Source organism: Anopheles funestus, chromosome X (assembly GCF_943734845.2).
Source record: "Anopheles funestus chromosome X, idAnoFuneDA-416_04, whole genome shotgun sequence".
NCBI classification, from domain to species: domain Eukaryota; kingdom Metazoa; phylum Arthropoda; class Insecta; order Diptera; family Culicidae; genus Anopheles; species Anopheles funestus.
Window position 1 is genome coordinate 17,625,848 of NC_064597.1, and position 19,957 is coordinate 17,645,804.

The window sequence follows — 19,957 nt, forward strand, 5'->3', positions numbered from 1 at the left end:
CCTCGGTTCATCCTCGCCATGAGCTCTCCATGAGCTATCTTGTTGTGGACCAACAGGTACAAAACGGATCTCTGTGCCGATGAAAGCCGCCGAGAGCTGATGTTGGCCCAAACTATTCGCCAGCTTAGTTTTGGGAATTCCTGCTCTATACGGCATTCAGGAAGCCTCTCAACTAACATCCGTCGTAGTGCTCGGGCGTTTATGTTGGGAATGGTGTCCGGGATGTATACGAGTTGCATGACAACCTTTTTAAGACAAGGATATGTCGAAGAAATGGATGTTATGTCGGGTGGGTTCCCATCGCATAAGATCTGTTGGCCTCCGACAGGCATACACTCCTTTTCAGCGAAATAACTGCTGGTTAGCAGTGCCTGTGTAGCGATAGCCGGAATATGTAGATTTAGTCCTCCACGATTTCGGGGTAAGGCTAGGTTATTCAGCGGCACACGTATGCCTCCGGATCCTTGCCACAGGAATGAGCCAATAGTAAGGGACACTTTGGCTATGTCTATGGCTCTCGTACCACATACAGAAGCCACATACCACAGCTTGGGCAGGAGAAAACCATTGAGGAGGGTTATCTTCTGCATTAGGTTTAGATCCCTCATGCGATGAAGCCAGACCAGACGTCGGAATTGGTTGATGACGATGTCCCAGTTGTGCCCCAAGAGCTACTAATTCTCTCTTAAAAAGTTTGACGAAAGCGTCATGCATGAGATTCTTTGCTAACTTCTTTCCGGCACTTTGGGTATCAGAAAGTTCGTGAAAATATGGTTCTTCCTGCAGCTGCTCATTGAACCGTTTTAGTTGATCTTCGGATGCAATAATTGGAATTTCAACTGATGATGTGCGTATTGATATTTGCTGCTCCTTTGTATTCACAGATTTCCTTTTATGGTCAGTGCAATAACTTAGCTCAGGCCATAAAAGCGACATCGGCTTCATCATCACTCCGGACATTCCTTCGATTCTCGATATTCCATCCAGAACCTTGCTGTTAACTTTTGCACTCTCTGGGATTGGATCAGGTGTTGCTGTAGCGCTGGTGGAAAGTGGTGTACTGCATGATGCCGGGGGCGCGACCTTTGCTGAAGTAATCAGGGAAGTATTACTGATGATAAGCTTTGGTCTGTAGAGTTTTCCGGGTTTTAAAATAGCTGGATTGTTCATATCTTCCTTTACAGAAGAGTGTGGTGCTGCAGAAACTAGATGGTTGGCTGGATGGTTGCCTGATGGTATAGTACTGCAAGATGCCTGGGACGGAACAGTGCTGCAAGTTTTCATCGTAAATGCTGGTCGGTAAATTTTATGTCGTTTGATAATCACAGGATGTTTGCTTATGCTTTGTGTTACAGGAGGGAGTGGTGCCAGTGCTGCTGCCGATGATAATTTGGTTCCGATGGTTCTGGATGGTACTATACTGCTGGTAGTGGAAGCTTTTACTATAGGTGCTGGTCGGTGTAGAGTTCTCTTTATTAGTATTCGTTGTTACACGGTTATTGATCCTCTCGTGGCGACCGTTGCCATCCAACTGCCGCTTATCCTTCATTCCCCCAAGTCCGTCGTTTACAGCCCGGTCTCAAAGAGTCGCCCTAATTTTCCTCGAGTTTACCTTCTATAATCCAATACTCTACAGTCGGTAAATTCTTTGTGTTTTGATAAGCATAGGTGCCGGTCGGTGCAATCTTTCAGTTTTGATTTGCATCAGATGAACATGTTCGTTTTTATTTCTAGGCGATAGCGGTGCTGGTGGTGTATCAACGACACTGGATGTTGGTGTAATGGGTATAAATGGCGACGGAATCTTCGAAGATGGGGCTTGCAAAATGCTAACGGTAGGTGTTGACCGGCAAAGTTTGTTGTTTTCGGTGGTCACAGGTTCAGAATTTTTTATTGCATTTACACATGCTGCCAATGTTGCTGCAACGACGGAGGGTGGTGCTGTTCCGGATGATGGAGATGACTTTATCGTTAGCCCCGGTAACTTGACCTTAAACGCCAGCAAAGTGTAGGAGGGATTCGCAGATGCCGGTTCCCGGGAATGCAATGCCGGGTAATATAGCAACCATGGGAGAACTGCATGAAAGCAAACGATTAACTGGTCTAAACGTTCCTTAAAGCTTGCAGTTTAAGGGACGTTTAACGGTCCAATTTAAGGGACCGATAGCTCAAAAAGCTATAGCTAAAGCAATAGCTCTTTCGCTTCACAATGAGTGGAAGCGACGCGTCCAATACCTCGATTGGGTCCACCATCAGAGCGTTCTTTGGAAGAAGCTTCAATACCCCGAGATCCCCTTCCTCTGCACCTACCCCGGATAATTCAGAAGAAACATCAAGCGTAACCCCTGATGTCACAGAAGAACGAAACGACATGGAGGACCGTAACCCCCAAGAGTCGACGCTGATGCTGGAACCGTCGCAAAGCAGCAGCAAACTACAGGCTGCGTTAGCAACGGCGAGGGAGTTGCATTTGTACACGAAGGACCGGCACATCGTGCATGCTCCTATCAAGAAAATGGCAGTGAAAATACTGTCAGACCTAGGCAGCGTTGAACGGGAGCTATTTTCTTAGAAGCAGCGGGCAGAGAGAGCTGGAATCATAGGCGAACTTATGTTATTTTGCACACTCACTACATTGCACCTTAAAGACTATTTTTTCGGACACCATGGCGTTGTGTTGCATTATAATAACGGCACTATACATTCCCTATAATGACGATCAGGTTTTTGTACATTCCATTCAACGAAGGATAACGATGGAGGATGAAGTGATAAATATGATCCTTGTTAGGTTGAATAGTGTTCTTGGTGCATTCCAAGCAAGCGGCATAGTTTACAACCAGTTTTGTAATTGAAGTACACATTGAATACCTACGCTATTAAAACGGAACATATACTGAACTGCAGAGTCAATACGTGTCGAAATCTTTTATGGGTAAAAAATGGTTAGCGTTATGGTTCAATACAATTGTGTAAAACGTACGATATATTTGTATTATTCAGTTGGATAGTATAGGTACCTAAATTGACGCGAAAGCACTGTCTAGTATAAACATACAACGATTGTATACATTTGTCGCATTTTTGATCAAAGCAAATAAAGTGATAATAATGAAAGTTTTGGCCGCTGTGAAAAGCTTGACCGAGCTGAAAAAGATAACGGAAGACGAGCAGGCTTTGGTTCGGTTGTTGCAGGAAGCGGAAATTTTACCACCCGTTCAATTGTGCAACAAGTGCAATCGCCGGATGAAATTGAAAGCAACTCGGAAGGCAAATTCTTGCAAGTGGATTTGCAAGCCTACATCGAGCTGCACGGGGTGGGAGTGTACTGTCCGTACGGACAGCATTTTCAAAAATTCCCGTTTATCTCTGTCTAAGTTGATAGAGATAACGTATGAATGGTCGCGGGATACGAAGCGATCTAGCGCTGCAGCCGAGTGTGGGGCAGGCAAGAGTGCCATTGGGAAGTGGTTCTCTATTCTGCGGGAAGTAACGGCAGAACATTTTGAATGGAGCCAGGGGCAAATTGGTGGGGATGGATTAACCGTCGAAATTAACGAATCCGTCCTCACCAAAAGAAAATACAATCGCGGTCGCGTCTCAGCCAACAACCAAGTCTGGGTGGTTGGCGGCATCTGTCGCGAAACGCGAGCAATTTTTTTGGAGCTGGTTGAGCAACGTAATGCTGCAACATTACACCGCATCATCAACCAGCATGTGGCTCCGGGTACAACGATCGTGACCGATAGTTGGCGTGCATATAATGGAATTGATCAGCGCGGTTTTATTCACGAAACCATAAACCACTCGAAAAATTTTGTGGACCCAAGCGATCCTTTTGTGCACACACAAAATATTGAAAATTTGTGGCGCTGGGTTAAGCCCTTTATTCGATCCAAAGGCACAAAGCGAGGAGTGCTGATTAAGTACATACGCAAGTACGAAATGAAACGGCAGAACCAGAACAGCTTCCTGAGTGTGTTGCAGGCCATCAAAGCTGTTCAAGATTTTGCGCAAGTGTTCGATAGCCAATATCTAAAAGCGATCATGTTATAATAACTATTCTCACTCAAAACTTGCAATATGATGGCGAATATTTTTTCAACGACATTATCCGACAATGTCCTTCCCTTACGGAACCTACGAATTACAATGAACCAGTTCGTCATACTATTCGTCACTAAATTCAAACTAAAGGCCTATTGCCTTTTTCCAAACCAAGGCGACTCGATCCCGAGAGACATAAAATAGCACTTGTAAAATTCCAGCACATGCTGGAATTAAGGAATTAAGGAATCTGTCGCGTGTCTTCATCCTCAGCTTCGTCACTGTGGCGATTACAGGCAATTTAACGCAATAACACTGCCGGATCGCTATCCGGTACCTCATGTACAGGATTTCACCATGCATTTGCAAGCTACATATCATTCAATACAATATTTTCCAAGCTACATATCATTCGTCCATACCACCTTATTCCCATGGCTGAGAAATACATTCCCAAAACAACGATTACAACACATTTTTTATTTTGTTTGAATTTCTCACGATGCCATTTGGTCTGAGAAACGCCAGTCAAACATTTCAAAGGTATATGAACAACATTTGCAATTTTCAATTTTGACAAATTAAATTGTCAAAATGCGTATTGTGCGTACCAACAATCGATTTTCTGAGCCATGCCATTTCTTCTAAAGGCATCATTTCGAAAACTGATAAGGTTGAAGCAATAAAGAAATTTCTTTCGCTTATATCAGTAAATCAACAACAACGCATTGTTGGCATGGTTAATTATACCACAAATATCAAGCCACCTTAAACCATCGTATGAACTAATAGCAGAACACGGCAATAAAAAAAACCAAAAAGAAATACGTTTGGTCTGAGAACTGTGAGCGCGCCCTGCAACAAGTAAAAGATACTATAGACTATACCAGATGCTTCCTACTCATTGACAGCAGGCAGTAGGAGCCGTTCTGCAATAACACAATCAAGGAAGCCGGGGACCTTTGGCGTTCGTCTCGAAAACGATGACGGCAACTAAACAAAGGTCCACTTTCGACAGGGAGTTGCTTGCCATTGTCCTTGGCATCAAGCATTTCCATCACTTCCTTGAAGGCAGATCCTTCACCGTTTTTACCGTTCGCAACCCACTAACTACTGCACTCGCTTCAAAATCAGACATCTGAAATTCATCTCACAATTCACATCCGTCATTGAAAATATGAGAAGATTGTTAGTGAACGTACTAACGAACACTCATTTCCCGTGATATATGTGATTGGGAGTATCTCTGATCGGAAAGCATTCCAACCTGTCAGAAATCATGCGGAATTGCTGAATATATTAATATTCTCGATCACGTGGCAATCCACAACCCCAAGCAAAAAGATTCGACTTGTCAAAAGCAAATGCAGGAATGTTTCCCTCTAAACAATATCCCTTGCTTACACTGAGCGAAGCTCAGAAAGAACTCAGAAAGCTCGTGTAGAGCTAGACTGCGGTCGGATGATTTTTCACATGCTGTTCGCTTCTCTTGCGTTATTCCCTCTTGCTCGTACTCATTCCTCACATGGTGTCCTGTTCGCGCAAGTCTTGTTTGCTCCCTCACATAGTGTTCTCTACACATTAAGTTCTACTTCAGCGTCTGTATCGAGCGAGGGTCCCCGCCCGAAATGCCGTCGTCAGATCCGGAAGCATCGCTATCGGAGGCAAGCGAACCGTTGTCCGATTACATCGGCGACAGTGATAGCTTTTCCTACGATAGCGACGCCGGTGTCCGGACAGTTGAAGACCTGCCGCTTGTCGATGGCATTCGACACTGGGCCTTGTCGAATAACGCCACGCATCGATCCATCGACATGGTCTTGAAGTTGTTCCGGAAGGCAGGTGTTAGAGTGCCCGTTACCGCCAAAACGCTGCTGCAAACGAGGCGAAATTCATCGACGGAGATTGCACAAATCGGCGGTGGCCAGTACTGGTACACCGGATTTAAAAAAAAAGTTGTCCACTTATTTTCGCTAAGTGCAAATAATAGCATTTGTGCATAGCGGCAATTTTTTTATCTTTCTTTTGTGTTACAGAAACCAGGATCCACCAGCCAAATTCACGTTGACGCTATCTGTCGACGGTTTACCGCTGGACAGAAGCGGCTCGTGCCAGTTTTGGCAGGTGCTTTTCTCCGTCGATGAGTTGCCAGCAGCGCCGGTGATGACGGCGGCAATTTATTGCGGCTTGAAAAAGCCCGATAGTGTCGAACAATATTTGCGTCCAGTAGTGACTGAGCTCAACGAGCTTATTACTAACGGATTGCAGATCAAGGGGAAACTCATTACCTGCAAGCTTCGCGCCATTGTCGCAGACACTCCTGCGAGGTCCTTCGTAAAAGGTAATAGAAAAGAGTTTTTTTTTATAAATTTTAATAATCGTTCACATGTACAGACTAGTAATTTTTTTTCCTTTTCATTTTACTAGGCGTTATAGGGCACACCGGTTACGGTAGTTGCCTTAAATGTACGGTCCAAGGACACCATAGCACAACGGCACGAACTATGGTGTTCCCGTACTCAAACGCGCCCAAACGAACCGACCGAGGCTTCAGGGATGATGTTTACCCCGGAAATCGCAAAACCGCTACGCCACTGCTGGATTGCGCCGGGTTCGACATGATCGAAGATGTTCCCGTGGCCGATCGGCTGCACCTGCTGGACCTGGACAACGTCCGTCGGTTGATGATGGGTTGGCGAGACGGGACGCTAGGCGAGCCGAAGTGGAACGAAAGAAAGCGCCACAGTTTTTCGTTGGCTTTGCAGCAGACAGCACAGCCTTGTGAGGTGCATCGCAAGATACGGCACTTAAAATATTTGGGGTATTGGAAGGGTTCGGAATTTGCCTTTTTCTTTCACTACAGCTCCTTTGTAGTGTTAGAGGGGTTTATTCTACCCAGCCGCTACGAACATTTTATGTTGCTGTTCTGCGCGATCACCTTGCTGTCTGCAAAGGTCCACCAGGCAAAGTGGCCACTCGCTGTGCAGATGCTGGAGAAGTTTGTAAGCTTGGGTGAACCCTTGTACGGAGAAAAGTTCATGACCAGCAACGTCCACAATTTGCTGCATGTGCACGAAGAAGTGGTTCGTTTTGGTTCCCTGGCCTCCATTTCTACGTACAGGTTTGAAAACGAGCTCCAGCATCTGAAGCGCATGATGCGCACCGGGTGGAAAAGTTTGGAGCAGGCGATCGGCAGAATATCGGAGGTGGAGCAGTTCGGGATTCAAGAGGCCGCCCTGCGAATTACCTATCCATCGTACAGCGTACGAGGTAGGATGATAAAGGTATTCGTAAGGGAAAAGCTGACATTGATGAACAATCATAAAAATTGCTGGTTGTTGACGACAGACGGCAGCATTGTCAAAATGCAATCAGCGGCGATGGGCATGGATGCGGATGCTGGCCAAATCATCATCATCGGTCAAAAGCTGGAGCGCCCAACATCCGCTTTTGATGATCCCTTGGATTCAAGCGATATGCTTATTTTCAAGGGATCCATCCATGACCTGTCGGCCAATGCTTCCGTCAATTTTCGCACGGACGAAGTGCTCTGCAAAATGGTTGTTACTAAGCGTGGCAACGATTTGACACTGGTGCCTTTGCTGCACACTTTTGCGGAGTAAATAATACTGAAAATAAAAAAAAATCAACATCAACAACAAAAAATAATTTTGCCTGACTGTTCATGCAGAAGGGCAATACGGCCTCTCAGAACGACAGTTCGGGTTCCGGAGGAGGCGATCAACAGTCGACGCGATACTGGCAGTGCTTGAAAAGGGCAATGCCGCTTTCCAGCGGAAAAGGAGTGTAGCACGCTTTTGCGCAGTCATCACGATAGATGTGAAAAACGCCTTCAACAGTGCAAGCTAGGAGGCAATTGCGGCAGCAATGGAGCGAATGAAGGTTCCCCCGTACCTGTGCAGGCTGCTGAGGAGCTATCTCGATGGACGCATGCTGCAGTACGACATAGCGGAGGGAATCCAGACCGCTAGCATCACGGCTGGCGTATCGCAGAGATAAGTACTTGGTCCCACCCTGTGGAACGCAATGTATTACGACGTCTTGAATTTATGACGATGTCTCTAGCGTTACTTCCAGGACCGGAAGTAATCGGTTTCGCGGATGACATCGCCCTCACAGTCACCGGTGAATCCGTCGCGGAGAACCGACGCCCTTGGACGTATCGACGCTTGGATGAGAACGGTGAAATTGCAGATAGCACATGCGAAGACTGAATTCATCATCATCAGCAGTCATCAACGGATCCAGAAGGCATCGATCATGGTACGAGCAGAGTGCATTGAGTCTGTCAGACACCTCAAGTACTTAGGGGTCACCATTGACGATAGCTTGAAGGTCGACGAGCGTCACCGGAGAGGTTGACGTCTACGTTACGCAATTTCTTTCCGGTCACGGCTGCTTCCTAGCCTACCTCCTTAGCCTTGGCATTGCGTATTAACTTTAAATTCCTCATGCAACCTCATCATCACTACTGGAGGATTCGAATGAGTTGCTTAGTTGTGTAAGTTGCTCATCTTCGTCCTCACATTCGGTGCGATTAGACGAAAAATCGGGTTTTAACGGGGACGACATTTTGTGTTCGTCACTTTCTAGTACGCTGTCGCTTTTGGTTTAATAGCGCCTACTGCCTGCAGTACGTTGATTTTCTTCTACCACGATGAAACGCTCGTCACTTCGGACACGGACGATTCCAGTAAAATCAAACGGTTTAAGGAGCGTTCACATCGTAGAAGAGTGCAGCTATACGTAACAAAACAAAACTGACACAACAAAATAGCACCACAGAAATTCTGGGTTCGTCACTGGCGTACCATAACATATGCACTAGGTTTAACATGATTTTAACACATGTAATGTATTTTATTTCAGCATTTTCAGAACCCGAAGGGTGTAACTCTAAGTACCTACCAATCAATTTTTGTGATGCAACCAAATGATGATACAGGCTACTGAATTTAAAAACCGGAGGGCTTACCTGTAGGCCAAAGGCTATTGCTCTCCTTCAATCAGAAAAGAGTTTATTCCTGCGATCAATGTCAGAAAGAGAAACGTTGATAATATGAATGTCGATTAGTGTAGCATAGATGTTAAAAAAAATCATAGACGAACTTATGTTATTTTGCACATGCACTACATTGCACCTTAAAGACTATTTTTTCGGACACCATGGCGTTGTGTTGCATTATAATAACGGCACTATACATTCCCTATAATGACGATCAGGTTTTTGTACATTCCATTCAACGAAGGATAACGATGGAAGATGAAGTGATAAATATGATCCTTGTTAGGTTCAATAGTGTTCTTGGTGCATTCCAAGCAAGCGGCATAGTTTACAACCAGTTTTGTAATTGAAGTACACATTGAATACCTACGCTATTAAAACGGAACATATACTGAACTGCAGAGTCAATACGTGTCGAAATCTTTTATGGGTAAAAAATGGTTAGCGTTATGGTTCAATACAATTGTGTAAAACGTACGATATATTTGTATTATTCAGTTGGATAGTATAGGTACCTAAATTGACGCGAAAGCACTGTCTAGTATAAACATACAACGATTGTATACATTTGTCGCATTTTTGATCAAAGCAAATAAAGTGATAATAATGAAAGTTTTGGCCGCTGTGAAAAGCTTGACCGAGCTGAAAAAGATAACGGAAGACGAGCAGGCTTTGGTTCGGTTGTTGCAGGAAGCGGAAATTTTACCACCCGTTCAATTGTGCAACAAGTGCAATCGCCGGATGAAATTGAAAGCAACTCGGAAGGCAAATTCTTGCAAGTGGATTTGCAAGCCTACATCGAGCTGCACGGGGTGGGAGTGTACTGTCCGTACGGACAGCATTTTCAAAAATTCCCGTTTATCTCTGTCTAAGTTGATAGAGATAACGTATGAATGGTCGCGGGATACGAAGCGATCTAGCGCTGCAGCCGAGTGTGGGGCAGGCAAGAGTGCCATTGGGAAGTGGTTCTCTATTCTGCGGGAAGTAACGGCAGAACATTTTGAATGGAGCCAGGGGCAAATTGGTGGGGATGGATTAACCGTCGAAATTAACGAATCCGTCCTCACCAAAAGAAAATACAATCGCGGTCGCGTCTCAGCCAACAACCAAGTCTGGGTGGTTGGCGGCATCTGTCGCGAAACGCGAGCAATTTTTTTGGAGCTGGTTGAGCAACGTAATGCTGCAACATTACACCGCATCATCAACCAGCATGTGGCTCCGGGTACAACGATCGTGACCGATAGTTGGCGTGCATATAATGGAATTGATCAGCGCGGTTTTATTCACGAAACCATAAACCACTCGAAAAATTTTGTGGACCCAAGCGATCCTTTTGTGCACACACAAAATATTGAAAATTTGTGGCGCTGGGTTAAGCCCTTTATTCGATCCAAAGGCACAAAGCGAGGAGTGCTGATTAAGTACATACGCAAGTACGAAATGAAACGGCAGAACCAGAACAGCTTCCTGAGTGTGTTGCAGGCCATCAAAGCTGTTCAAGATTTTGCGCAAGTGTTCGATAGCCAATATCTAAAAGCGATCATGTTATAATAACTATTCTCACTCAAAACTTGCAATATGATGGCGAATATTTTTTCAACGACATTATCCGACAATGTCCTTCCCTTACGGAACCTACGAATTACAATGAACCAGTTCGTCATACTATTCGTCACTAAATTCAAACTAAAGGCCTATTGCCTTTTTCCAAACCAAGGCGACTCGATCCCGAGAGACATAAAATAGCACTTGTAAAATTCCAGCACATGCTGGAATTAAGGAATTAAGGAATCTGTCGCGTGTCTTCATCCTCAGCTTCGTCACTGTGGCGATTACAGGCAATTTAACGCAATAACACTGCCGGATCGCTATCCGGTACCTCATGTACAGGATTTCACCATGCATTTGCAAGCTACATATCATTCAATACAATATTTTCCAAGCTACATATCATTCGTCCATACCACCTTATTCCCATGGCTGAGAAATACATTCCCAAAACAACGATTACAACACATTTTTTATTTTGTTTGAATTTCTCACGATGCCATTTGGTCTGAGAAACGCCAGTCAAACATTTCAAAGGTATATGAACAACATTTGCAATTTTCAATTTTGACAAATTAAATTGTCAAAATGCGTATTGTGCGTACCAACAATCGATTTTCTGAGCCATGCCATTTCTTCTAAAGGCATCATTTCGAAAACTGATAAGGTTGAAGCAATAAAGAAATTTCTTTCGCTTATATCAGTAAATCAACAACAACGCATTGTTGGCATGGTTAATTATACCACAAATATCAAGCCACCTTAAACCATCGTATGAACTAATAGCAGAACACGGCAATAAAAAAAACCAAAAAGAAATACGTTTGGTCTGAGAACTGTGAGCGCGCCCTGCAACAAGTAAAAGATACTATAGACTATACCAGATGCTTCCTACTCATTGACAGCAGGCAGTAGGAGCCGTTCTGCAATAACACAATCAAGGAAGCCGGGGACCTTTGGCGTTCGTCTCGAAAACGATGACGGCAACTAAACAAAGGTCCACTTTCGACAGGGAGTTGCTTGCCATTGTCCTTGGCATCAAGCATTTCCATCACTTCCTTGAAGGCAGATCCTTCACCGTTTTTACCGTTCGCAACCCACTAACTACTGCACTCGCTTCAAAATCAGACATCTGAAATTCATCTCACAATTCACATCCGTCATTGAAAATATGAGAAGATTGTTAGTGAACGTACTAACGAACACTCATTTCCCGTGATATATGTGATTGGGAGTATCTCTGATCGGAAAGCATTCCAACCTGTCAGAAATCATGCGGAATTGCTGAATATATTAATATTCTCGATCACGTGGCAATCCACAACCCCAAGCAAAAAGATTCGACTTGTCAAAAGCAAATGCAGGAATGTTTCCCTCTAAACAATATCCCGTGCTTACACTGAGCGAAGCTCAGAAAGAACTCAGAAAGCTCGTGTAGAGCTAGACTGCGGTCGGATGATTTTTCACATGCTGTTCGCTTCTCTTGCGTTATTCCCTCTTGCTCGTACTCATTCCTCACATGGTGTCCTGTTCGCGCAAGTCTTGTTTGCTCCCTCACATAGTGTTCTCTACACATTAAGTTCTACTTCAGCGTCTGTATCGAGCGAGGGTCCCCGCCCGAAATGCCGTCGTCAGATCCGGAAGCATCGCTATCGGAGGCAAGCGAACCGTTGTCCGATTACATCGGCGACAGTGATAGCTATTCCTACGATAGCGACGCCGGTGTCCGGACAGTTGAAGACCTGCCGCTTGTCGATGGCATTCGACACTGGGCCTTGTCGAATAACGCCACGCATCGATCCATCGACATGGTCTTGAAGTTGTTCCGGAAGGCAGGTGTTAGAGTGCCCGTTACCGCCAAAACGCTGCTGCAAACGAGGCGAAATTCATCGACGGAGATTGCACAAATCGGCGGTGGCCAGTACTGGTACACCGGATTTAAAAAAAAAGTTGTCCACTTATTTTCGCTAAGTGCAAATAATAGCATTTGTGCATAGCGGCAATTTTTTTATCTTTCTTTTGTGTTACAGAAACCAGGATCCACCAGCCAAATTCACGTTGACGCTATCTGTCGACGGTTTACCGCTGGACAGAAGCGGCTCGTGCCAGTTTTGGCCGGTGCTTTTCTCCGTCGATGAGTTGCCAGCAGCGCCGGTGATGACAGCGGCAATTTATTGCGGCTTGAAAAAGCCCGATAGTGTCGAACAGTATTTGCGTCCAGTAGTGACTGAGCTCAACGAGCTTATTAGAAACGATTTGCAGATCAAGGGGAAACTCATTACCTGCAAGCTTCGCGCCATTGTCGCAGACACTCCTGCGAGGTCGTTCGTAAAAGGGAAAAAGAAAAGAGTTTTTTATAAATTTTAATAATCGTTCACATGGACAGACTAGTATTTTATTTCCTTTTCATTTTACTAGGCGTTATAGGGCACACCGGTTACGGTAGTTGCCTTAAATGTACGGTCCAAGGACACCATAGCACAACGGCACGAACTATGGTGTTCCCGTACTCAAACGCGCCCAAACGGACCGACCGAGGCTTCAGGGATGATGTTTACCCCGGACATCGCAAAACCGCTACGCCACTGCTGGATTGCGCCGGGTTCGACATGATCGAAGATGTTCCCGTGGCCGATCGGCTGCACCTGCTGGACCTGGACAACGTCCGTCGGTTGATGATGGGTTGGCGAGACGGGACGCTAGGCGAGCCGAAGTGGAACGAAAGAAAGCGCCACAGTTTTTCGTTGGCTTTGCAGCAGACAGCACAGCCTTGTGAGGTGCATCGCAAGATACGGCACTTAAAATATTTGGGGTATTGGAAGGGTTCGGAATTTGCCTTTTTCTTTCACTACAGCTCCTTTGTAGTGTTAGAGGGGTTTATTCTACCCAGCCGCTACGAACATTTTATGTTGCTGTTCTGCGCGATCACCTTGCTGTCTGCAAAGGTCCACCAGGCAAAGTGGCCACTCGCTGTGCAGATGCTGGAGAAGTTTGTAAGCTTGGGTGAACCCTTGTACGGAGAAAAGTTCATGACCAGCAACGTCCACAATTTGCTGCATGTGCACGAAGAAGTGGTTCGTTTTGGTTCCCTGGCCTCCATTTCTACGTACAGGTTTGAAAACGAGCTCCAGCATCTGAAGCGCATCATGCGCACCGGGTGGAAAAGTTTGGAGCAGGCGATCGGCAGAATATCGGAGGTGGAGCAGTTCGGGATTCAAGAGGCCGCCCTGCGAATTACCTATCCATCGTACAGCGTACGAGGTAGGATGATAAAGGTATTCGTAAGGGAAAAGCTGACATTGATGAACAATCATAAAAATTGCTGGTTGTTGACGACAGACGGCAGCATTGTCAAAATGCAATCAGCGGCGATGGGCATGGATGCGGATGCTGGCCAAATCATCATCATCGGTCAAAAGCTGGAGCGCCCAACATCCGCTTTTGATGATCCCTTGGATTCAAGCGATATGCTTATTTTCAAGGGATCCATCCATGACCTGTCGGCCAATGCTTCCGTCAATTTTCGCACGGACGAAGTGCTCTGCAAAATGGTTGTTACTAAGCGTGGCAACGATTTGACACTAGTGCCTTTGCTGCACACTTTTGCGGAGTAATATAAAACTGAAAATAAAAAAAATCAACATCAACAACAAAAACCAATTTTGTTTGTTTGTTCATGTAGTCCGTAACTAACTTCTATTTCATTACTTATATTTAAAGATATCACAGCTTTTTTCGAGAGTCTGTTTGTTTATGTAGTCCGTAAATAGCTTCTATTACATTGCTTATATTTTAAGATATCACAGCTTTTTTCGAGAGTCTGTTTGTTCATGTAGTCCGTAACTAACTTCTATAACATTGCTTATATTTAAAGATATCACAGCTTTTTTCGTGATGTACAAGAATAATGGTTCTATCGGCTTCACTTTATATATGACTGTCGTTATGTCGTGTGAGATCGAACAAAATTCGTTTCGTTTCGTTTCTAGCGGACGATAAACTAGTGGAAGAGGGATCCACTATCACGTAAACATAATCATAGATTAAGAGTGGGATGTGTTGTACAACGCTTGTTACGCTGCCACCTACAAGCAGCGTCAGTCTTTCGCATGATACGACTAAATTCCTTCCGAACCGCTCCATTATCCTCTTTGCCAGACCAGCCACTGCTAAACAAACCGAATTGGAGCTGCAGAAAGCAAAGCGAGAAGCAGAAGATGGCAAGCCAACGCAACACATGTTCGGCAAAGGCAATTACAAGAATGCGTGACGTTTGAATTAGTACCGCTGAAGGATGAAGAAGAATTATATGGCAATAGGCACAGATCCGGGGCATAAGGAAAAGCTACTGCAACGCATTATATCCGCGCAGATGGAAAGAATCGCCCGATCGGCAAACATTTGGCAACAAACAAACAAATTGGACGGACACCAGTCCAATTGATTTGGGCAAAAAAAGGTTTGGCGAAAATCAAATCGATTGCCTGATGCAAGCGATTGTCTACATCCGCGCGATATATTTGCCGCAGCAAATATGCCTGTACTTTTCCCTTATACTCTGGATCAGTCCGTAATGCCAATTCTAGAGTCGCTAGCTCTTCTTCATTCTTCACCGGTACTAACTCAAAGTCCGACCGAGGGAGAAGCCCTTTCCGCGGCCGGTTTGCCGCCAAGCATTCTTCTAATGCTTGCCTTTGCCGAGCAGAGCTGCTAATTAAAACACTAAGCTGGCCTTGCATCTCCTTCGACGCTTCCGTTACTTTCTGCAGCTCCGATTGGGTTTTGCGCAGCTGGTCGGATAATTCGGATATTTCCGTTGGCGCTGGTCGGACCAACAATGACTGTCCGACTGGTCGGACCGTCGATGTGCCATCAGATGGTGTGGGGTTTTCGTAAGCTAAAAAAATGTATAAACAAATGTATTAAAAAATAATTCGTTGGTGACAAGCTTTGCTTTTTGCTTACCGTTCTCCCATGCTTCTTCTTCGGTTATATCTACGTCCAGCGGCAACATAACATATTGCTCCGTTGCATTTGAGCCGGCAGCATAGACGCTTGATGAAAAAATACAAACCACATATTAGCACATGTAAACTTTATAGATGCAACAAGTGACCTATACTTACCAGCAGCTAATGCAACGGGCTGCGCGTTATCATTGTTGTTGCCGCTGGACGATGCAGCCGGTACGGCAATTCCGGCGGTAACCGGTGCTGTGCTGTGCTGTGCTTTTCGATGGTCAAACACGGCACTGCAAAAAAATGGTTTAGAATAAAGAAATGTAAATAAAATATAAAATAAATCGCTGCAGTACACTTTACTTACTTCGCTTCAGCTTTGCGATGGCCTGCTGGGCAGCTTCTTTGTTTGACATTGTTTTTTTATTCGTTCTGAAACAGAAACAGAATGAAAAAACACTATTAAAAGATACAATTGAAACATCATCACCACCCACAACACAACAGCCAATGACGTCACAGACCGGGGTCGCGATCAACACACGAAACGTAAAACAAAACCTAGCCTTAAGCTACGTATTTTGGCGCTGAATCCATAGCACTATCCGATTGCGGACACTTCCAACACCACGGTAAATTGATACTACATAAGAACTATTCCTCATTTGAGGTCCAAATCCCATGTCCAAGTTGAACGCTGTAAAACAGTGGACACAGGAACAAACACAGGCACAAACACAGATAAACCAAACATCAGAAAACCCAAACAGCGAAGACACCACACAAACGGACAAACCAACAAACACACAAGACACCCAAACAAACAACCCTTCGACCCACACAAACAAAATGACAAAAACACCAAAAGACACAAACACCAAAACACAAACAAACAAAAAGACCGAAACCACACAAAACTCTGAAACAGACATCCCTACGACCACGGACACACCCTTGACCCTCTCAAACGATGAGACAAGCAACATAACAGATAAACACACAGACACACAGACAGCCAAAAAGACAAAGAAACGCAAACGCAGACAAAACAAGAACAAGACTACGGACAACAGACAGGACCAGGACAAGTATCAAGAACCGGCACCCGAATGGACAAAAGTTCTGAGCAAACAGGCCAAGCGACGGGCACGGAGGAAACAGCGGAAGCAGGAAACAGCGGCACTTGACGCAATCCAGCAGCAGCAGCGGCAGCAGCCAGACCATCAGCAACAACCAAAATAACCGAAGCAGCGCGCGCATTGCGTCCCAGATGCGTTGGAGTTGGAAAGAACGAACAACACAACACAGGACGAGATGATGCGCATCCTCAAGGAAAAGCTGGGGGATGATCGGCAGAAAGTGGAGCGTGTAAGGATGAATTTCCAGGGGAATATTCTTCTGGAATTGTCCTGCAAGAGCCACAACGAGACGCTTGAGATGTGGCGGAAAGTGTCCGAAGCACTGGAGGGCAAAGCGAAAGCCCGACCACGGACCCCCACAACTCGCCTCACCTGCACAAACATTCCACCAAGCTGCATCAACGAGGAAATTGCAACGGACCTAAGCACAGCCCTGGGAGTTACGATCTACGCGGACCAGATCAGTACCGTTAAATCCAATTACGGAACGCTGGTCGCATTTTTCGGATGCCCAGAGGTGGCAGTAACGGACGACGTGCTACTGAAACAGCATGTTGTCGGATTCAGCCAGTGCTGCCGGTTCAAGAAGGTTGAGGTGAAGCACCAATGTTATCGGTGCTACGAGTTTGGCCACATTGCCACTCACTGCCGTGGGAAGGATCGGTCAAGCAAGTGTCATCGATGTGCGGAGACTAAGCACTCAGGACCGTGCACCAAGGAACGGAAGTGCCTCGTCTGCAAGGGCCCGGAAGCAATCTGGCCCTCGTTTGGACAGCGCAACTGCCGCCAAGTAGGAGAAGGGGTAAAAAACCGGCCTCGTCATGATTAATGTCCTTCAACAGAACCTTAATCACAGCCAGCTGGCCCAGGACATGCTGATGCAGACTGCTCGGAACGAAGGCTGCGACATAGTGTTGATCGCCGATCCATACCGGATTCCGGAGAACAACGGTAACTGGGTCGCGGATCCGACGGGCAGAGTTGCAGCAGTATCGACAGGAAGATACCCTATCCAACGCATAATCGAGAATCGGCGGGATTGCTTCGTCGTGGTCGAAATGCGTGGTATAGTTTTCTGCTCCGTGTATCTACCTCCTGTGGGGTCCGATTTGTCAGTGGAGGATTATCGACGCAAATGGACCGAAATTGCGTCGGTGATTCCGCGGAATCGGGACACCGTGATCGACGGGGACGTCAACGCCTGGTCAGGAGCGTGGGGGATGGAACGCAGACACAACGATGGAGAACGAGTTCATAGGGGAGCAGTGGTGATGGATGCTATGGCATCACTTGAGCTGGTCTTGTTGAACCGGGGCAACCGGCCAACCTGGAGCAGCAACAGTGGCCGTAGTTCCATTATCGATGTTTCCTTCTGCAGCTCTTCTGGGGGAAAATAACTGGCGAGTCTGCGACGAAAATCCAAGTGACCACTGTACGATTTTTTTCTCTATAATGTTGCGTGTGCACTCGTGGAAGGTTTGTTTGAGAGTGAATTTATTTCTAGTTCTAATTTACAATTAAGTCTTATTCCTATAATTTATTTCAGTATAATTCATTTTCTATAAATCCCTGTTAAGCGAATTGCCTATGTGAAGGTGTGAACATTCTGGCCACCTAAAAATGTAATTTTTATAATTTTGAATTCTTTAGTTGACCTAGCTTAATCGACCTTGACCTTCGTACAGATGGGGTTGGATACATCTTGATCATCTGTCAAACGAATAGCACATTTGATTGTTTACATTTTTTGTTAACCCTTTCACTGGTCTGATACGGATATCGGAGAAGGAATCAAAGAAAGTCTTGATACCGGACGTACCACTATCTTTCCTGCCGAATTTCGTAAGGATACGACTCGACACACGCCATCCTTTCCTGGATGTAGATTAACGATACGAGCTATCGGCCAATTCGTTGGTGGAACATTATCCTCCTTAACTAATACTATTTGGTTAATTTTCATGTCAACCGAAGGCACACAACCTCTCTTGGCCCTAGTTTGCAACATTTGCAAGTACTCCTTGTGCCACCATGACCAAATGTGCTGATATAGTTTTTGTACCTATTCAAATGATGGCAGACGATTATCTGGCATCTCTTTCAGATCTACTTCAGGTATCGCTTGTAAGTTGCAACCTACTAAAAAATGACCCGGTGTTAGCACCTCGAAATCCGCTGGGTCGGTCGATAACGAAGTCAGTGGCCGTGAGTTAAGACACATTTCGAATTGTGCTATTAGCGTTAGCATTTCCTCATAACCCAAATTTACGTTTCCTATCTCCCTTAGTAAGTGCCTTTTGAACGACTTGACTGCGGCCTCCCATAGGCCTCCGAAATGTGGCGCTCTTGGAGGTATAAATTTCCACCGGATGTCGTTCTCAGAGCACCAGTTGAAAATGCCTTCTCGATCCTTAGCATCGATCTTCAGCATTTGATGGACGCGATGCAGTTTGTGCGATGCTCCCTTAAAATTTGTCGCGTTGTCGGAATGGAGCTCGACGACACGTCCTCGACGTGCAACAAATCGACGAAGAGCAGCGATGAAAAACGTTGTAGTTAGGTCGCCAACCAGTTCTATGTGCACTGCCTTGGTTGCGAAGCATACAAAAATAGCAACGTATGCCTTTCTCGAACTTCTGCATCGGCCCCCGGGTTTGATGTAAAACGGACCACAATAATCAACTCCACACACCGAAAACGGTCGTGTAGGTGACACTCGCGATGATGGGAGATCAGCCATTGATTGATTAACTAGCTCTGGTTTGCTCCTAAAACAGGTTAAACATCGGTGATATACTGATCGTGTTAAGTTTCTCCCACCAATCAACCAAAATTTTTGACTGAGTGTACTCAACATCAACTGCGGTCCTCCGTGTAACAACCGCTTATGTACATGGGTTACCAGTAACGTGGACAGGGGGTGTTTAGCAGACAAGACAATCGGATGTTTGACGAATTGTGGCATCTGGGCGTTCGCTAACCCGCCACCAACACGAAGGATTTGATGATCATCGAGAAACGGGTGTAAGCGCTTCAGTCGCGAAGAATGACTGATTTTGCTGCTGGTTGTAAGATCGATGATATCTTCCATGAATGACTCCGATTGAGCCAACTTACACAATTGTAGTTCGGCGCGCTGTAGCTCACTTGTAGACAGCCACGCGGGAATGACATCGATGGTCTCACAATTAGCGGAAGGTCTCGTACGTCGATAGGATCGGCAATTATCAACAAATCGC

The 19,957-nt window shown here is 45.5% G+C and overlaps 2 protein-coding genes across 3 annotated transcripts; one reads left to right on the forward strand and one right to left on the reverse strand.

The window, feature by feature from the left end:
• Window positions 1–750: 750 nt before the first annotated feature.
• On the forward strand, window positions 751–13,724 carry LOC125775178 (uncharacterized). Its single transcript, XM_049445734.1, has 2 exons — window positions 751–2,791; window positions 9,360–13,724. The coding sequence occupies exon 2, from the start codon at window positions 9,680–9,682 to the stop codon at window positions 10,622–10,624; it is 945 nt and encodes a 314-aa protein (XP_049301691.1). The 5' UTR covers window positions 751–2,791; window positions 9,360–9,679; the 3' UTR covers window positions 10,625–13,724.
• Window positions 13,725–13,782: 58 nt separating this feature from the next.
• On the reverse strand, window positions 13,783–16,790 carry LOC125760418 (uncharacterized). Of its 2 annotated transcripts, XR_007417993.1 has the most exons (3): window positions 15,748–16,790; window positions 15,587–15,675; window positions 13,783–15,518 (listed from the first exon to the last, which is right to left on the reverse strand). XR_007417993.1 is itself a non-coding variant. In XM_049420521.1 (2 exons), exons 1-2 carry the CDS (start codon window positions 15,633–15,635, stop codon window positions 14,980–14,982), a joined length of 588 nt encoding a protein of 195 aa, XP_049276478.1. In that variant the 5' UTR covers window positions 15,636–15,721; the 3' UTR covers window positions 13,783–14,979. The 2 variants fall into 2 exon arrangements, 1 of the variants encoding a protein (XP_049276478.1); XM_049420521.1 differs by lacking the exon at window positions 15,748–16,790 and having other exon boundaries at window positions 15,587–15,721.
• Window positions 16,791–19,957: the final 3,167 nt, after the last annotated feature.

What these genes read in the sequence shown, in the direction of transcription:
- LOC125775178 (XM_049445734.1), top strand. Translation starts at nt 9,680, where the DNA reads ATGAAAGTTTTGGCCGCTGTGAAAAGCTTGACCGAGCTGAAAAAGATA.
- LOC125760418 (XM_049420521.1), bottom strand. Translation starts at nt 15,635, where the DNA reads ATGTTGCCGCTGGACGTAGATATAACCGAAGAAGAAGCATGGGAGAAC. An exon ending in AGAAGAAGCATGGGAGAACG is followed by an intron (nt 15,519 to 15,586) that starts GTAAGCAAAAAG and finishes ACATTTTTTTAG; the next exon opens with CTTACGAAAACCCCACACCA.